This window comes from Convolutriloba macropyga, chromosome 6 (assembly GCF_964194025.1).
Source record: "Convolutriloba macropyga chromosome 6, txConMacr16.3, whole genome shotgun sequence".
Lineage (NCBI taxonomy): Eukaryota > Metazoa > Xenacoelomorpha > Acoela > Convolutidae > Convolutriloba > Convolutriloba macropyga.
The window spans coordinates 61,709,691-61,729,429 of NC_134473.1; the positions used below are offsets into that span (position 1 = coordinate 61,709,691).

The following is a 19,739-nucleotide window of genomic DNA, read 5'->3' on the forward strand; positions in this document are numbered from 1 at the left end:
AAGTGAAATTACTGCATGTGAAAAAACCACTAGCGAGAAAGCAAATTTTTATTTATGCACCGTTATCTCACTCAACTTCAAAATTTGATTGAGAAAATTTCTACTCGCATTTTTGCTCCACTTCCACTTCCTGTTTCTGCGTGACCAAAATACCTACTCCAATTTGACTTCAAAAATCATAAAGATGTGTGCACAGATCTTAAAAAAAAATCAGCGCCCCAATACAATTCAAATTCTTTGAAATAGGTGCACTATAATAGCCCGCTGAGAAGCTAAGGCGGCTATTAAAAACCGTCAAAATTAATCCTGATCCAGTCGGAAAAATAGCGCACCAATACGATTCAAATATATCCACAAATAATCCACAATTAAGATTACTTTAAATATGAAAACATAGCCGGCAGATTGCCGGAACATAGCCGCCGTTGACGCGCTTGAATCACATCGGGATTGAAACAGAAAAAGAAAAAAGAAGGAGAGACAAATTGACTAAATTTTTTTCTGTTTTTTTTTCCAGTGTCACAAAGTGTTCTAATTTGGCTTGCAGTTTCAGTTAAATTGTAAAACTATATTTAATTCAGTTTCTAAACTTAAAGCTAATAACCTTAATACTAATGTCAACTAACAAACACTAATGAACTTTGATAACCTAATTCTAAATGACAGGGCTTTAATTATTCATTAAATTGAGTAATTCAATGCTTGAAAGAATTTAAAATCCATTCAGTTGAAAAAGTGAGTGAAGTAAGGCAAAACGTGAAAATCGTATGTAAAACGAAAAACATGATCAAAAGGTAGAGCGATTTAAAAAACATAGCAGGACAAGTCTTGACGTACAATTCAAAAATCTTTCATTGACAAAACAAAAACTAGACCTAGAACGGACTATGGGTTAATTGTGAAAACCGTTTCGAAAGAAATCAGATAAAAATTTTTAAAAAAAAAAAAACAGAAAATCAATGCCAAAATTCAGCATGTGAACAAAAAAAACCACTCACGAGAAATGAAAATTTGTTTCAAAAAATTAGGCCTAAAATGAACTATGAATGGATTGGGAAAATCCTTTAGAACAAAATCCGATTCAAAAAATCGAAAAAAACAGAAAAAATCCAAGTGAAATTGCCGCATGTGAACAAAAAACCACTAGCGAGAAAGCGAATTTTTGTTCAGCCACCTTTTTCTCACTCTACTTTAAAATTAGAGCGAGCAAATTTAACGCCGCAAAACCACTCGTTTTATCGCTCCAATTTCTGTTTCGGCGTGACCAAAATCACGGCTCCAATTTGACTTCAAAAATCATGAAAATCTGTGAAATGATCTTGAAAAAAAGACAAGGCCCCAATACAATTCAAATTCTTTGAATTGTAAAAAACATAGCAGGACAAGTCCTGACGTACAATTCAAGGAATTTTCATTGACTAAACAAAAAACTATACCTAGAACAGCATTGAACTGGGAATACCATTTTTAGAAAACAGATCAAAAAAATAAATCAATGTCAAAATTCTTTGAATTGTAAAAATCAGAGCGCTTAAATAATAGCCGTTTGAGAGGCTGACGGCGGCTATTAATTATTTATGCAATTAAATCAATAAATTTGTTGTTTTTGTACTAATAAATAAAATAAGCCGACTAACGTCGGATGAATTCCTCTCGAACGACAAGCGGGGTGATTTAATTTAGAGGGGTGTTTTATCGGTGCAAAAAAGGATCCCAAAGGGGTTTCGAACACCTCATCTCAAGGTTTGCAGTCTAAGATCTTGACCACCCAGCTACAATGGCTTTGATTTCCTTTCGCTAACAGTCGCTTTTACGAATAACTTGATTTTAGAACGGGAGCAACTTAGATCACTCAAAAATGAAAACTAAAGTATGTTACAAAGAATGTTACGGTCAAGCCAAAACTGTATAAAAGACTAACACGTTTACAATAATAGCCTCCAACTTCCTTGAAGAGCAATTAATAGTTCTGAAGCCCCTGGGTTGTTATTTGAATTGTTAAGAACGATTAGTAGAATTGAGGAATGTTTTGTATACACAAAATCTTTAAAAACTGAAGAACATCGATGTTTCAATTAGGACAAAGCTGACTATTTATGAGCTCTTATCACGTAAAACATCAGCTTGAGCACATGACATGAAAACTGTAATCACTCATCGCTCCATCACAATTGATTGAGATAAATAGGGTCTAATATTACGATTTAAATTGAAGCTTTGCATGAACCCCTGAAAATGAGCTTGATTAAAAGATTTAAATAGAGAGCTCATTTGCAAGCTTGCTAAAAACCAAAAAATTGCTCGAGATAATTAGCAACATTCTGACGCGTACATTTCAATAGGATAAACACGAGTTTTATTGAATTTTTGAAAATTGCGATGAAAAAAAATCTTTTTTGATGAGGTTTTCCTATTTGTTGAGGCTGCAAAACCAAAGCCAAAGATAGGGCGAAGAGGAAGGTGATTGTCACTTATAAATGTATCTGAGCTAACAGCATTATTTTCAACTGTTAAATACCAAAATGTCCAATATATTGCTAGTTACATTTTGTCGACAATAGCAGAAAACTTAACACTGTGCGTTTTTCATCAGTAGAGCAGTTTGTGTTCTTCTTTTTGTGGTCACTAAAAATTAAGAGAAACCAAGTGTTAAATATTAAACAGCAATAAACTTTCAATGATCTACTTGAAATTCAACATTTTTTACATTAAATAATCTCAGTTATCAATGCTAAGAAATCACAGCAAACTACGAACATACCCGGCAGATTGCCGGAAAATAGCCGCCGTTGATTCCAATAAGCATGATTGGGATTGAAATAACAGAAGATATTGAAAAAAAAAGATTTTTGTACAAAAACATTTTTTAAGTCCGATTTATTTTGATGGCATTTCGTAGTTAAACATACTTCTGTTTCTTAGAGAGAGGCTACAGGGGCTCCTATCAATAACAATAAGCATTAGAGAGAGGTAACTAATACTTATAGGACCGACGTTCAAATAGCGGGCATCTAAAATTGGGCTTTATGGGTTTATCCCGTTTCTATTTCTGACTTTGATTTTTTTATACTGACTCTCTTCATTTTGAATTGCTTTGCTGAGCAACTGATGTTCAAATTCAACTTTTAGCAGAATGAGAGAAGAGAGAAACTAGCCTAGAGAAGTCAAAAAGATTTCACGCAAAATGTTGAAAAGGCGGCAAAATGAGGTAAAGCGAAACATTTTTTTATTCGACGAAGTAAAAACATAGCCGGAAGAATTCCGGAAGCGACTCGAATCACCAAAACTTCGCAAAAAGCTGAAGCCATTACCTTTTGTATTAAACCATTAACTCATTACCTGCCCGGGTCTGATCTAAAAATCGGTGAAATTTAAACCACTGTCACCAAGAGAAAGAAAATGCAGCAAAACTTTATTATTGAAAACGTTTGATAACGTTAAAAAAGTCTGAAATTTTTAGGATGGTCGAAAAGCTGATAGCCTGACAAAGCTGACAGGGCCATCAATTGCCCTCAGATAATTATTGATACTAATCTCAAAAAGATCGCGAAAGCAAACGGCAGATAAATACTTTTCAAAAAAGATAGGAAAGTCAAAATTATTCAAAAAAGAGTGCTCAAACTTAAGAATCAGAGAACCACTACAATTAGATTTCTAATCACGGCAATTTAGACAAAAATAATACATGATTCTTCCTTGTTGTATATATGCTAGACAACATGATTTCATACTAATTCAAAAATTAAATTAATCATAGAAAAACAAAAGCAACAGAATAATATTCAAAGGCAAAAAATTGTCTCAAAACAATACCGAAACCGGAAGAAAATTGCAATGAATAGGAATAAGTAGAAATGTTGGAAAAGACCTTCTAGCAAACTCCCAGTACTGCTTTATTTTGAATTAAATCAATTGCAAACCGAAGAAACCAAGATCTAAGAAAAAGCTGAATTCATTCAATTTTTTAACAACTGAAAATCAATATAACGAAAATAAAAGTAGGTGCCAGGACAAAACTAGAATGATACAAACGAGAATGTGAAGAATATGGACACAATGTTAGGAACACCGTAACAAAAAGACCAATTCTTGATTTTTGAAAGTTAAAAATCAAATTTAAAAAAATCAAGAAAAACGAGTACATTTCATTGATCAGCATTCGAGACATAGAAAAGACAACGAGTCATTCGAGACAAAAATCCAACTTGCTCAAGAGAAAAAAAACAAGAAAAAGCAGAATTCAGACATGCGAAACATTGAAACATTTTGCAAAAAAGTGGTCAAAAAATATTTAAGACTGTATTTATGAAAAAAATTTATCTGTTTTTTCAAAAACTTCACACCAAAAAATGATTGCATTTTTATTGAAACGAAATTAAAGTCCCTCATGTTCCCCAAAATACTATTTCTAGTAATTAAAAGCAAAATACAAACAAAAAACTGAAAAAAATTGGCAAAAAACTACGAAAATCGGATTAGCAAATGTACAATTTTATGAAACAAATTACATCGAGGTAGAAAGAGGCATTGAGTATATGAATTATCAAAGGGAAGTTGCCATATTAACTGATTTTTGACAAAAAACAGCGAAAAGATCCAAAAATGAAGAAATTAATAGAAAAAAAAGCCAAAAATTAACTAAAAAATCAAGAAATATGTGCCAATTTCGCATTTGAAACGCAATTTCAGGCTATGCAAAATACTGTGCTATCAATTTCCGGGGTTTACATTTCAACATAGCACCGATTAAAAAATATTTATACAAAAAACCAAATTACAAGCAAAAAAACTAGGCCACTTAGACGAAAAAACGGCTAAAAATGGTTATCTATATGTGCCATTCAGTCAAAAACTACTTTTCAATGTCAAAAAGTCATTCACTAAACTCAGCGTATGATCAAAAAACTTCTCTCACTCAGAAAAAATTAGTTCACACTGCAATTTTACTCGCTTTCGCTTTTAGGTCAAAACATCGTCTGAACGAATAGTACTTCCGGTAAAAAAAAAAAAAACCTCAAGAAAACCAATACTCCTCTTCGAGTCGTAAAAAAAAATAGGAGCGCTATAATAGCCGGCTGAGAAGATGAGGGCGGCTATTAATAATAAAAACACGGAGACCAAAACCCAAAATTAGCTCAAGTCTTGCGGACAAACTAAGAGGGTTTGTCATAGTTACCTTTTTAAAGCGAACCCGAAAAATGCAGACAGAGGAAATATAGCAACACTCACAAGTGTATCGTTTTCCAGTCTGTTGATGAGAGCCTTGTAGACGTCTGGTTCAAGGACAATTCGCCCGAGGTTTTTGAAGTCGTTGATGAAGTTGAGGTCTTTCAGGGTCGGCACTTTACTCGAAGACTTGGACTCATCTGTTACCCTTTTATACGTAGACCCTGTAATACAGAAACACTTCATACCTTCCAATTCCACTGCACTAAACGTGAAATAAGTTTGAATTAAAAAGAGCTTGCTTTTTAAACATGTGTCTGTTGCGTGGTTCAATGGCAGTTCAAATTTAAGATGTCAAATTAAACCATCAATAGTAAGTGTCACATATTTAGAACTTCATTCTTTATCCCCCTTTAAAAAGAACCATATACAATGTGTTCATATGAGCAAAACCAACAGCTGGAAAACACGCCAATAGAATTTATTACCTATAACATAGCCGACTAAAGTCAAAAGAATTATGCACTCGGCGAATTCAGCCTCTAAATTGGAGGAAAATAAGCTTAATACTATACTTAATCAGCAGAATAAATTCTAATGAACTTTGATAACATAATGTACGTCAAAAACTGACAAAACAAAATTTTTGAAGTGTTTTAATTGAGTCCACAGTTGCAATGGATCCAATAAATATGCTGAATTCGGCCTCTAAATTCGAGGACTATAAGCGTAATACTAGAACCAATTAGCAGTATACTCTAATTAATGTTGATAACTTAATGCACGGTCATCAAACATTAGGTCTCTCTCTACCCCAGTTCTACTGGTTTATCCCGTTTCCATTAATTTCACTTTCTGATCTTGGACGTACTCGCGTATATCTCACAAATCAATTCAGTTGAACGAGAGTGAGTAAGTCAGAAGTGAAAATGGTGACTAATGCATAACAAAATGTCAAACGATATAAGAAACATAGCAGGTCCAGTCCTGAATTGCACTTCGAAGATATGAGCAAGCTAAAGACGACCCTATTAGAATCCCTTAAAGAACAACTCTGCTAATAAAATCATATACCAAGACGTCCACGAAAGTAAACAGAACACTAAAAAACTAGTTTTTTAATTTCCCCAAAAAAAGTTTTATCGAAGCTATTGTCAAACAACGTCAAGTTCAAAAGACCTTTACAGAAGACAAAATTCGACAACAAACGCAAACTTTTAAGAAAACCATTGAGAGACGATGTAAGATGACAGCAAACATTTTGATAAAAACCTGTTTTTTTAATGTCATTGAAAATAGGTCATCAAGTCAATGAAACACGCAACTAAATTCAAACTGTTCAACATCTATCGCAATATCCATAATTGGGGAACGATGTAACAAAAGTAACAACAACTGCAGGCAGTAAAAAAATAGACAAGAATATTTGTAGCAATTACGCAAAAATTAGGAACTAAAAATTAGGCGAATACCAATTAACATTTGAAGGTACTGCATTTTTTGCTTGGTAATAATATGTATTAAAGTGACTATAAAAAACTTCGCAAATTAAAAATCAATCAAAAATTGACCAGAGTTTTTGAATTTTGAGCATTGTCACGATATAGTTTATCCACCAACATTAGGCAAAAACCAATTAAATTACTTACAGGCGGTACCTCAAAAGACACTTGAAGCTATAAAACACACGTTTTCTAAACAAAACAATTTCAAAAATTTGATGATTCTTGTAAGTTACTATTATGAACAGACATTTACTCGAGTCACTTGAAAACTTTATCGCGTCAAGAGGATGAAGTACCGCTTTTAAGTGTTTAAATTGGTATTCGCCTAATTTCCACAAAACTTCAGTTCAAAATTTTTCCCCAAAGAACTAACAATTAGCGACTAACAACATTAAAGCTACATAGTGAACTCAGCAAAACTTCAAACATTTGATAATTTCTCCTTCCAATTATGGTCCTTTCGGCTTAGGCGCTTGGGTATTTAGGAGCTAGATAAATTGTCGTGTAACCACATGAATATCGAATGACTGCCGACACTAGCTGAGAACCAGCTTAATCAAACAAGAGCCCGCGGAATTAAACGCCCTCTTTCTTCAACTCATTCAGTTGAATTGAATGTTGCCCGGAAGAACATAACGAACTAACAGATTTTTTTAACTTCCGATGGAACTAGCAGCAATTTATGTATTTGAAAATTGACTTTTGAAAATTGGAATCCGGTTAGTTACGGAGAAACAAACAAACAATGCAACAATATGAGTTTTTCCATCCTTTCTCGCACGCATTAGCTCGTGTGAAATATGCAAAGCGACCTATTTTCGACAACAATGTTGGAAACAACAGACACTACTTTGGACATGTCATCAGCAGAAACCAACCCTTGTCAATGTACAAGCATAGAGAGACAGCTCCTCATTTCAAACAAGGCCAATATAGACGCAATTCATTTGCTACACAATTCAGATCTCCACTCAGACGTCACTCATCAACCAGACGATATAGGGATCTATTCTGTTTCGACCCCCCCAGTTTCATATGATATGTTGTTATATAGCACGTTACTATGTAAGAAAATGGCACGTGCGACTGGGGGTCATAAAAAATTTATGCTCACTAAGCTGGGGGGGGGGGGGGACAGAATAGATCCCCATATAGTTACGACTCGTTCCCCGGACAACACGGAGATTGGTAGGAACTTTTCCGTTACCCACGAAAACGTTATTCGACCCCAGTTAAATCTTAATGTTACCTCTCCCCGCTGCCGTTCCCACCTATAATTTAAAACTTATGCCCTCAAAAACTATGCACTAATTGTAATGACTAGAGTCCTATCTCTTAATAGACAACCCTAACTACTATTCGCTCAAAAATGCGCCTTGATTTGTTCACACATGGATGTGAGGGGGAAAACTTATCAGTATAATAATGACATTTGGTTACGGGGTTGCAAATAATATGTACCTAATCAGATGTGGTGGGGGGGTCTCAAGCAAGCGGAAAAGATATCCGCTTGGTATGCCAGGCACCAATATCGCCCAAGACAGAGCTTGGACACGAACTACACCCTGAGAGACTCAGTTATATCGCCTCTCAATTACAATTATTACACAAACAACCAAGCAGGCAGCAGCTACTGTCCGTCTTCGGCAAGACGACGCTTCTCATACCCCACTAGCACCGCTATCTCATTCCCTTTCAGTTCCTCTTACCCGAACACCTCCACTCGTCTCGCCTACAGTTCTAACCGGCCCACCTCCAGAGCTCCCTCTACGTATGAAAGGTATTATACAGCAGCAACAAGACATTCTCCATCTTGGCTGTTCGATGGCATCGAATTCTCACCCGATCGAACACAGCATGAAAGAGACAACAGCTTTACTTCCGAATACGGTACTTGGAGCACAAAACCTTCACGACAAGGTTACAGACGCAACAGACACCTTAGCTCGAGATCATCGCCCAGTTCATCTTCATTTTCGCAGTTTTAACTTGGAATACAAACCAAAGAGCCAAGGATATTCAACCAAAACACTTGAAGCAACCAAACTATTTTTCATATAGATAAGGGTGAAAATAACTGCCAAATTCAGATACTTTTATTAACAGTTTTAGAACCGATGACACAACAGATATGGAAAAAAATCCATTTGAGTTCTTAAATTTGACTTTATAAACTAGCGACTTTCACAAAATAGCAAGAAACTAGTGTACTATGAATTGGAGTTGTCGCGCACGAAACTAAATTAATAGCACAAGTCGTTTTTTAAGGACGGTTTCTCCAGGGGGTCAAAAGCTTACGACTCAAAATTTAAACTTAATACGAGTCAAAATAAAAATAGAGGATGCTAAACAAAATTTTCAATCATAAACATACCGCACATTCACCGAAAATAGCCCACATTGATTCTCATAATTCCGACTCGGACTGGAAGACAAATAAAAAAATGAATTTTGTGCACCTGTGTACTATTCTGATGTTATTCCGTAGTTCGAAATAGTCCTGCATCGAAATAGTAATGAGAGGATACAGAAGCTAGAATTAATAAACATTACTGATGAACATTACTGATGATAAATAAGATTAAAAAAGAACGAAGTTCAAGCAGCGGGCATCTAAAATTGGGCTTGAAGGGTTAAATGCCGTTTTTTTTCCTTTTTGATACTTACTCTGTTGATTCTAGAGTTTTTTGCAGAGCAACTGTTGTTTATGGGACAGCAAGTATGAGAGAAAATAAAAACTACCCAAGAGAAGTCAAAAAGATTTCACGCGATATGTAGACCACGTTGTGAACTAAGGACAAGCCGAACAAGTAAAAAAAAACAGTAGGACAAGTGTGGACACAATTTTAAGAATTTTCAATGAGTAAAAAAACTGAAAAACGACTACACCTAGAATGGACAACACAGGGATCCGGAAAACCACTTAGTCAAATTGCCACATGTGAACAAAATACCACAACTGAGAAAGCAAATTTATGTTTAAAAACAGTTTTCTCACAACTGTATAATTGGAAAAAATTCACGCCGCAAAATCAATCGCTTTTTCGCTCCACTTCCTGTTTTAGCGTGACCTAAATTTGACTTCAAATTCATGAGAATGTGCGAACAGATCTTGAAAAAACATAGGACAACTCCTGAAATAAAATTCAAGAATTGAATGGAAACCTTGAATACTGTTCAATTGACTAACAGAAGAATTGAATAACAGAAGCCAAACAATTTTCTTTACACATTGAGAATTATCAAAACTGAATTTGTGCTGTAGATACTCTGGTTGCAAAGGTAACGAGAACCAGAAAATATAAAAATTCGAAAAAAAAACACAAATTGCCATTTTGCAGAAATATTTTTGGACACAATCGACAAGAAGCAAAACCACAAAAAAGTTAACTATGTAAAAGCAAGTTTTTAAAAATCAATGATCGTTAGTGTTATTGAATAGGCTATTGATTAATTGCTAGATTTATTGCTGAGCTTGTTAAACTGCTCGATACCTGACAGACTACCGATTAATTACCAAATTTTACTGAAAACACGCTGAAAAATTGCAGTTAAAAACAATCAAAACATTTTTACAATTAAATTTGAAAGTAATTAATACTTTAGTTAAGTTCAAAAACACTTATTTCATCAAAACCGGCTATTTTCAGCTATAAACATCAGAATCGCAAATCTGCAGGCTACAAAAAATTAGGTTATAACCAAATTTTCATTAACCCATTTTCAAGCCTTAGAACAGTTTTTGCCCTATAAATATGAAAACTGAAACATGGCAAAAACATAAAACATACCCGGCAGATTGCCGGAAAATAGCCACCGTTGATTCCAATAAGCATGATTGGGATTGAACGAATAGAAGATATTGAGAAAAAAATTTTGTACAAAAAAATTTTTTAAGTCCGATTTATTTTGATGGCATTTTGTAGTTGAACATACTTCTGTTTCTTAGAGAGAGGCTACAGGGGCTACTATCAATACCAATAAGCATAAGAGATGGTAACTAAGACTTATAGGAACGACGTTCAAATAGCGGGCATCTAAAATTAGGCTTTATGGGTTTATCCCGTTTCTATTTCTGACTTCAATTTTTTATACTGACTCTGTTCATTTTGAATTGCTTTGCTGAGCAACTGATGTTCAAATTCAACTTTTAGCAGAATGAGAGAAGAGAGAAACTAGCCTAGAGAAGTCAAAAAGATTTCACGCAAAATGTCGAAAAAGCGGCAAAATGGTAAAGCGAAAAAAAGTTCGACGAAGTAAAAAAAATAGGAGCGCTATAATAGCCGGCTGAGAAGATGAGGGCGGCTATTAAAAATAGAAAAAAGCTTTGACTCTGGTGTTAAAGTTGGTGTAAAAGTTGAGAAAACTAAAGATGAAGGTGACTATTTATTAAAAGCTCGCGATAAATTGAAGGCTAACCAACTGAACAATCGTCCGATGAATTGCTCTCAATTGACTAGCGGGGCAATTTAATTCAGACGCGTGGAGCCTAAGCAAAATTTTTCTGGTGCAAAAAAATCCGACTGCGGGAGGGGGTTATCCTCACTAGCATTTGCTTTATCGTTACCAACAGACTTAGACACTGAATGACAGCAATTTAGATCACGCGAAGCGTGAAAATTCACTCCAGAAGTCAAACCATTCAAGCAAGCGATAAAAAAGATTAAGAAATGCGACCAGCGAAAATTTTGCAACACACATGTACAAAAATTGTCCCAGATTTCATTCTACAGCGATTAAAGAATTTATGATAAAAGTGATAATTAAATTTTAGCCGCCGATGACATCTTGAAGCTCATCGGGTTTGTAATAGACACATAAACCGACTAACGTCAGAGAAATTGTTCTCGAATGACAGGCGGCGCAATTTAAATTCAGGGCTGTAGCCTCGATAAATTTTTTTTGGATCTATTCTGTTTCGGCCCCGAGTGTTTTTTATGACCCCCAGTTACAAATTATATATTAATATATAGCACGTTACTATGTAAGAAAATAACACGTGCGCCTGGGGGTCATAAAAGATTAAGCTGAGGGGGGGGGGGCAGAACAGATCCTTTATGCGTGCGAAAACATCTACCGAAGGCAGGATTCGAAACTCGACCTCCTAATTTGATTTCGTCACCTCGACTGATGTATTATCCACTCCGCTATCAGGGACTTGTCATCGAGTCTCTAACAATCGGTTTTCTTTGAACAAAAAAAGTTTATTTCGGAGTGAGAGCAATTGCAATCAATCAAAAATCAAGAACTGCCGGAAAAAGTCACCCGAGAAGTCAAAGATTATTCTAGAAGAAAAGCTCAAAACGGTCAAGCGAAAAATTTGCATGAAAGATAGCCGGTAGAATACCGGAAACGAATCGAAGCGTAGTGCATTAAAATCTTTAACATAATTTTGCCAAAATCAAAATATCAAAAAAGATGAGACAACAGTAACTATTAGTCTAATAAACTGTAAAGTGTTGCAAAAAAGCAGACACAATTCTTAGTTCAATAAGGGGGTTGGGAGGGGGGTTAGGTCGGGGCAGGGGGTACGTTGGGGGGATTAGGTGGGGGTTGGGGTTACGTGGCGGAGGGGTATGTGGGGGAGGGGTACGTGGGGAGGAGGGGGCGGTACATGGGGGGAGGGGTACGTGCTGGCGGGGGGTAGGGGCTGGTGGTTAAATGGAATGAAAATTTCTCAAATCGACCTCTTCACCAAGACTATTACCAATAGTTCCCAATTGCTATACATTACAAACAGCTATTGTTAGAGCCCAATGTTCGAAATCAGAAGTCGACAATCAAAAACGGAGGTAAATCATCGAAGAGAAAGAAGTCAATTAGTCATGACCAACCTTGCGTCAGGTAGAAAAAAACCTGTAGAATCTCAATACTCCTCTTCCAGTCGTAAAAAGACACATATGTTTACAATAAATGCTTCTCATTCAAGAGCAATTAAAAAGAAAAGACAAATTGACAGCCTTTTTTGTCAAGTGTCCAAAAGTGTTCTGATTTTAAGTGATTTCACAACTAGCCTTAATTCAGCTTCTAAACAAATGGCAAATAAGCTTAGTACTAAAACAAGCAACCACTCTAATGAACTCTGGTAACCCAATTCACAATGACTCAATCTTAATGACTAGGCTCTATCGGTTTATCCCATTTCTTTTGATTTTGCTCATTTGACCTTGACCCTATTCACTACATTGCGTAATACACTGAAAATCTACTTACCGGAAACAGTGAATGATTTAAGTCACAAATCAAATGGGAAAGCCCTGATTTACGTACAACGAAAAACGTGATCGGAATAAAAAATCAAATCTTTAAAAGAAGCGGCCTAAATAATAGCATGACGTCGGCTATTAAAAATTACCTGGAACAAAATTACCTGCCTCTTTTACGACTATTTATCATGAGCAACTAACATCGGAAGAATTGCAATCGAAAGACCATTGCGAACTCGAATCCATAGCAGCCTGCTTCAGTCCGGGCATAAATTTACTAAATAGGCCATCGAATGGCGTCATTGTATAACTACTAAGATTTAAAGTTAAAAAAGGACTCCAATTGCCGCACACATTTCGGTTGATTACCAGTAGTAAGCTGTGGAAACTTGAATTCAGGCACTTAAAACTGTGAACGAGAGAGATTTAGATCACGCAAACTATCAAAATGGTCAAACAAAAATTTTGCATCAAAAACACAATTAAAATAAATGCTTCAAACTTCATTCAAGAGCTATTAATCACTTCAAATTTATTGGCCAAGGTGAGTACGGAGTTCAAAAAATGTCAATTAAGAAATTTAGCCAGTCAAGCAAAAAAATTTGAAGAAGACATCAGACTAGAATACTTGCAACACTGCGGTTGAGAGCAATTAAAATCAATCCTTCTTATGAAATTTGAAGCGCATGAAAACATCACTGATAACTTTAACCGTCGCTTCAAGGCTATTAAATATATGCTTGAATTACTTTGATTATCTTTACCGGCAAATTAACATAGCCGGCAAATTGCCGGAGAATAGCCGCCGTGGAACCGCTTGACGCACATTGGGAATGAAACAGAGAAAGAAAAAATGAATAGATAGAAATTGATAAATTTTTTTAAGTGTCAGTGTTCATATTTGGCGTGTAAATTTACTTAATTCAGCTTCTAAAATGAAGGCTATTAAGCATAATACTAATGCCAACTAGCAATCGTTTAAAATGAACTTTGATAACCTTATGAATTATGTTTCTCCCATTCGTTTAGATTTTGCACTTTAGACATTGACCGTATTCACATTACGTAATTCAATACGTCAAAGAATTAAGAACCCCATTCAGTTGAAACAGTAAGTGAAGTAAGTCAAAGTCAAGTGTGAAAATCCTGACTTATGTAAAAACCGTGATCAAAAGGTTGAGCGACTTAAAAAAGGAGAGCGCTTAAATAATAGCCGTTGAGAGGCTCACGGCGGCTATTAATTAAGCTAAACATTTTTATAAAGTACGTGCATAATTGCGCAACGATTTAGCTACTGTAACTTTTAAAAAATTAAAATTTCGAAATTCGCCAAAAATTGCTAGCTGATGTGAACATAGTCTACTGCCTAATAGGGCTGCGACTTGCCTACCAGAATATAGACAGATCCTAACAAAACCGATTAACGTCTAGCAAAATGCTCTCAAACAACTCGAGTAGCTAGCTTCGGTATTTGCCATCTGCGTCTTAGGGATGCTAGCATTAGGAGGTGAGCTGAGCGCGGGCGGGGGTGTGACAGAGGGGGCTGAGGGGGGAAAAGATTAGGAACGAGCCTTCAAACCAGGGAGATTTTCTCGAAACAGTTTTGGTGAATCGCATGCTTACAGTCTACAAGGCGTAATGCTTAGACACTAATAAGGCGTAAGGTTCTAAGAGAGCTGTTCAGCCACTTAATGCCATCTGGCCGCCACCTTTTCATCGCGTTTTTCGGGACCAAAAGTCAAACGAAAAGTCGGTCAAGCGAAAGATCGCATAAAAAAGACAACAGGACTAATATATTTGCTACAAATTTCGTTTGAGAAAAATTAATAAGATACAAATCTGAGTAAATGGAGTTGCCGATTCAACGTATAAAATCTATTCAGAGCATTCAAAGCATTTTCCCTATTTCATTTTCGTAGTAATAACTTATTATTAACAGTCCTTGTTACATTGAACACATTATTTACCTTGAAAGGGCTTAAAGTAACGTAAAACTTTAGAATTGAAAGTCATTTACAGAGTGCATAAGTTATTTACAATCAAACAATTAATCACGCAATTCAAATTTTTAACTGAATAATTGCTTTAAAAATGACGCAACGCACAAGCAATAAAATCAGCATGAAAATATCAAAATTGCTTTTTCGGCGTAAAAATGTTGTTACAAGAAATAAGCGTCAGACGAAAGACATTGAGTACCGCCATATAGCTCTGCTTAGTTAATAGCTCCACGCTATGATCAGAACACCCGAGCTTACTCGCCCATGTATTTTACAATGACTCAGAAAATTGCTTGACTTCTTATTCACAAGTTGAGCCGAGATGAACTTCCAATACACTCTCTCCATTCAATACAAAAATCTAGAGCATAACTGATTAACGTCGTACGAATGGCTCTCAAACAACTGGCGAGAGGCTGAAATATGCGAGTTTGACCTTTTCTCGAGGGGGGATTTGGGGCAGAGCGGTGTGGACCAAGTTTCCCAAGAACTGCTCTTTACAAAATTCATTTGTCTCTTTAGCAGTTTCGGTTAATCGCATACTTGAGAATTTAGTAAGACTTTTAGGGATCTGCTCAGCAACTCAACGCCCACCTTTTCATCTTTGAGATTATTCCAAAAAGCTATCCGATTACAGATCCCATTCAAACTTAAGGTTTCCGACAGCCTTCAAATCACAGCGAGATCCATCAAAAATATTTATAAAAGATTTAGATCAAAATTAACCCATTGCCTCAGAAAAGTGAACCTTGCGATAGCCTTCAAAAACCATCACAAACGCGTGACATTCAGGTGTGTATCAGTTTGGGACAGAGTATGAGGTAATAAGGTGGACTGACCTTTGAGATCGTACTTTTTCCAAAGAGTGACATTCCGTGGAATGAGGTTGTTCATGATGGCCACCCGGACATTCTTGCCCAAAATAGACTGGTAACAGTAGCACCCAAAGTATTTGGGCAGCAATGTGTCGGGAGATTGGTACAAGTTCTAAACACAATTGGCACACGTTCTAAATGATGCGCAGTCATCTGAATTGCAGATATTACCATTTACTTTGGACGAGAAATTATTGAGCTGACAAATTTCATAGTTTTGATGTGATCATGCTGTCTACATAACTCCCCTTACAAATACATTTGATTTAAAAAGTATTTGAAACTTACTCCATTATAAGAAACAGATCAGATTCATAGCGGCACCTGAATGAAATCTATACAATTATTGCAAAAAATTTGCAAAGTATTAATTTCGAAACTCCTGTTTTGCTATGATGCTATTATAGTCTGCCCAAGAAATTGAAGCGGAGGCGAAACTTCAACTAACTTTGATATGCAAATTAACGTTAAAAAGCTGTTATCTGCACAACATTTACTTTTGAACTTTGACCTTCGAAATATTTGTTCACTTATGTTTCAGGACACTACATAACATCTAATGCTCACCAATATGTATCCTGGGTACAACTCGAGTAAGAAGACGGCCTCCTTCTTCTGCAGAGTTTTCATTATGAAGCAGTCATCCCCCGTGATGAAGAAGAGACTCCCGGAAGCACCTGTATTCGGAATGCACTTCATCGGAGCCCCTATCGAGTTCTGAAACCAAAACGTACATCTCCACTCAAGTATTCACTAACTGTGTTCTAAACTTTTTTATCAGAACGCTATAAATTAACAAAACTTTCTGTCTTTCAGGTCAAACGAGACAACTGAGAAACTTTTAAACCAAGATTATGTAAAGTTTAATTATCTAAACGTTGGTATCGCCCAGTGAGTGACATTTGGAAAAACGTGAACCTTAATTTTACAATCTTGCAAATACGTCAAGCTATTTTTCTTCGATCACAATGAAAGTTTCCACAAAAAAGTCTGAATGAAAACTGAGAACATCAAACACAGATGCTCATAGTTGCATTCCACCTCCTTGGGTGGGCGGGAGAGGGAAAGGGATATGGAGGTTCCACAGTGATTGTAAGAATATGGGGGGAAGTCTCATACCATGAACTCTCCCTTGTCCACTTTGTATATTTGGCGGAAGAAATCGAATGCTCTGGGGGCATAAGCTTTGAATCTGTAGTTGGCCACAGAGACCTGTTGAGTACTGCTACTAGGTGATGGCTCAATGGCACTCGCATCATGTGTGTCAGACATTGATGAGGAGAGAGGTTTGTCACTCGTAAACTTCAGATTCCGTGGCACCTCACTCCTTTAATATGGAAACAGATCAAAATGTCTCTCTTGTACAAAATATCGGTTCAAAAAATTGAGTGAAAACCTACCCTTGTATGTTCAGCATGACCACTTGCTCCAGGTCCTAAAATAGACATGTGAATAGAAATCGCTATTTTTAGTAACCTCATTTTTTTATTACTTACGATTATACTATTATAATTTTTACCATTTAACCAATTTTTATTACCATGTGTAAAAAACGGATAATATTTTTTCATTGATAAAAATGTGTAGGGCTCGGCGTGGGGGAGTCTAAGAATCGCGCCCTTCACATCATGAATTTGTGTCTCCAAACCAGTTTCGGTGAGATTCTTAGAGTGTAGTAAGCCGAAATGCTCTAAGAAACTTAATGCCCTCCGGGCTTGACATCTTATCCCGTTTTTGAAGACGAAAAGTCAATTTGGTCAAACGAAAAAAAACACAGCCCGCAGACTGCCGGAAAACAGCCGCCGCTGACGCGCTTGATACAGATCGTGATTGAGACAGAAAAAGAAAAAAAAGCAAAGATAAACAAACTGAATTTTTCTCTTTTTTAGTGTCAAAAAGTGTTCTAATTTGTCGTGCAGTTTCAGTTGGATTCTAAGACTACACTTAAATGAGCTTCTAAACTGAAAGCTATTAAGCTTAATGTCAGCTAGCAATCGCTCTAATGAACTTTGATAACCTTATGCACTATGACCGGGCTTTATCGATTTGTCCTGTCTCTTTGGATTTTGATCTTTTGACTTTTACAGTATTCACCACATCGCGTAATTGAATGCGTGAAAGAATTTAAAATCTATTCAGTTGAAACAGTGAGTGAAGTAAGTCAGAAGTCAAACGTGAAAATCGTGACTTAAGTAAAACGTGATCAAAAGGTAAGGCGAATTAAAAAACATAGCAGAACAAGTCCTGACGTACAATTCAAAGAATTTCCATTGACTAAACAAAACATAGCTGGCAGATTGCCAGAAAATAGCCGCAATAGCTTCGTAGATCTGCAGTCTCAAAAAAATCAGTAAAAAGACAGACCAAAAAATTTGAAGGCTGATATGTTATATTTTGATTAAAAATCTGGATAATTTTTTGCTGCCTCTATTAGCTGCTCTCAAATAACCTTCATTTAGAGTGACACACACCCATTTGACCTTATCTCTTTGAATTAAAGTAAATAAAAGTCATTCAAAGTGAGGAAGTCATTTTTGTGAGTAAGTCAAGTGTGACCAACAATTTAATCACGCATATGAACAAAACTCGCACCACTAATGGCGAAAAATGACGTCACACACGCACTTCAGTTGACATTGCAGGAACGAATGAACAAAAAGCAGATTTGAAGTGGTTGTGACGTCATATAGTCGTAACAAAAATCGTGACGACGAAATAAAAAAACCAAGAGAAGGCCAATAATAGCCCCAGCTATCGCTGTGCGGCTATTAAAAACTAGACCTAGAACGGACTATGAGTGAATTGGGAAAACCATTTCCAAAAAACATCAAAAATAAAAACAGAAAATCAATGTCAAAATGCCGCATGTGAACAAAAAACAATTAGCGAAAAAATGAAAATTTAGTTGAAACAGAAAACAAAGCCTAGAATGAACTACGAATAGATTGTGAAAACCAGTTTAAAAAATCCGATCCAAAAAATCGAAAAAAAACGGTGAAAATCAAAGTGAAATTGCCGCATGTGAACAAAAAACCAGTAGCGAGAAATCGAATTTTTGTTCAAACACCATTTTCTCACTCTACTTTAAATTAGAGCGAAAAATTTTCACGCCGCAAAACCACTTGCTTTTTTGCTCCACTTCCTGTTTCGGCGTGATCAAAATCACTACTCCAATTTGACTTCAAAAATCATGAAATTGTGTGAACAGATCTTTAAAAAAAGACAGCGCCCCAATACAATTCAAAATCTTTGAATTGTAAAAAGGAGAGCGCCTAAATAAGAGCCGCTGAGAGTCTGACGGCGGCAATTAACTAACATAGCTGGCAGATTGCCAGAAAATAGCCGCAATAGCTTCGTAGATCTGCAGACTCAAAAAAAAACAGTAAAAAGGCAGACCAAAAAAATTCGTCTTTTCATTGAAGGCTGATATGTTATATTTTAATTAAAAATCTGTATAAGTTTTTGCTGCCTCTATTAGCTGATCTCAAATAACCTTCATTTAGAGTGAAACACACCCATTTGACCTTATCTCTTTGAATTAAAGTAAAAGTCAATTTCAAAGTGAGGAAGTCATTTTTGAGAGTGAGGTAAGTCAAGTGTGACCAAAAATTTAATCACGCGCATGAACAAAAAACTCGCTCCACTAAGAGCGAAAAATGACGTCACACATGCAATTCAGTTGAAATTGCATGAACGAATGAACAAAAAGTGGCTGTGACGTCATATGGTCGTAACAAAAATCATGACGACGAAATAAAAAAAAACCAAGAGAAGGCCAATAATAGCCCCAGCTATCGCTGTGCGGCTATTAATAAAACGAAAAGTTATTACGATAAAAGTCATTGCAAAGACCAGCAGGACTTTGTTTGAGAGCAGTTAACAAAATTTTGAAAAGAGACTGGGTTTCTTCAAATATGCCAAGATTTTGACGAGATTCTTCAATTTTAGAACCAGATTATTGAGCCCCTCATCCTCGTAAAATATTCT

General features: G+C 36.0%; 2 protein-coding genes across 7 annotated transcripts in view; one reads left to right on the forward strand and one right to left on the reverse strand.

The window, feature by feature from the left end:
* Positions 1-19,739, reverse strand: part of LOC142341822 (phosphatidylinositol 4-phosphate 5-kinase type-1 alpha-like) — a 61,831-nt gene that overhangs the window by 27,310 nt on the left and 14,782 nt on the right. For all 3 annotated transcript variants that reach the window (XM_075393064.1, XM_075393065.1, XM_075393066.1), the window contains exons 5-9: positions 17,153-17,187; positions 16,872-17,079; positions 16,320-16,469; positions 15,717-15,864; positions 5,230-5,390 (exon numbers count right to left, since the gene is read on the reverse strand). In XM_075393064.1, the coding sequence (XP_075249179.1) occupies positions 5,230-5,390; positions 15,717-15,864; positions 16,320-16,469; positions 16,872-17,079; positions 17,153-17,187 (702 nt within the window). The remainder of the gene's footprint in view (positions 1-5,229; positions 5,391-15,716; positions 15,865-16,319; positions 16,470-16,871; positions 17,080-17,152; positions 17,188-19,739) is intronic.
* On the forward strand, positions 6,256-8,859 carry LOC142341115 (uncharacterized). Of its 4 annotated transcripts, none has more exons than XM_075392000.1 (3): positions 6,256-6,407; positions 7,460-7,677; positions 8,198-8,859. In XM_075392000.1, the coding sequence occupies exons 2-3, from the start codon at positions 7,558-7,560 to the stop codon at positions 8,657-8,659; spliced, it is 582 nt and encodes a 193-aa protein (XP_075248115.1). In that variant the 5' UTR covers positions 6,256-6,407; positions 7,460-7,557; the 3' UTR covers positions 8,660-8,859. The 4 variants fall into 4 exon arrangements, with proteins under 4 accessions (XP_075248115.1, XP_075248116.1, XP_075248117.1 ...); XM_075392001.1 differs by having other exon boundaries at positions 7,515-7,677; XM_075392002.1 differs by lacking the exon at positions 6,256-6,407 and adding an exon at positions 6,440-6,465 and having other exon boundaries at positions 7,515-7,677.

Bases quoted from the DNA above. Each gene is read 5' to 3' on its own strand.
- LOC142341115 (XM_075391997.1), top strand. From the start codon at position 7,417: ATGCAACAATATGAGTTTTTCCATCCTTTCTCGCACGCATTAGCTCGT. The intron at 7,678-8,197 runs CTATTCTGTTTC...TATGCCAGGCAC, and splicing joins CAACCAGACGATATAGGGAT to CAATATCGCCCAAGACAGAG.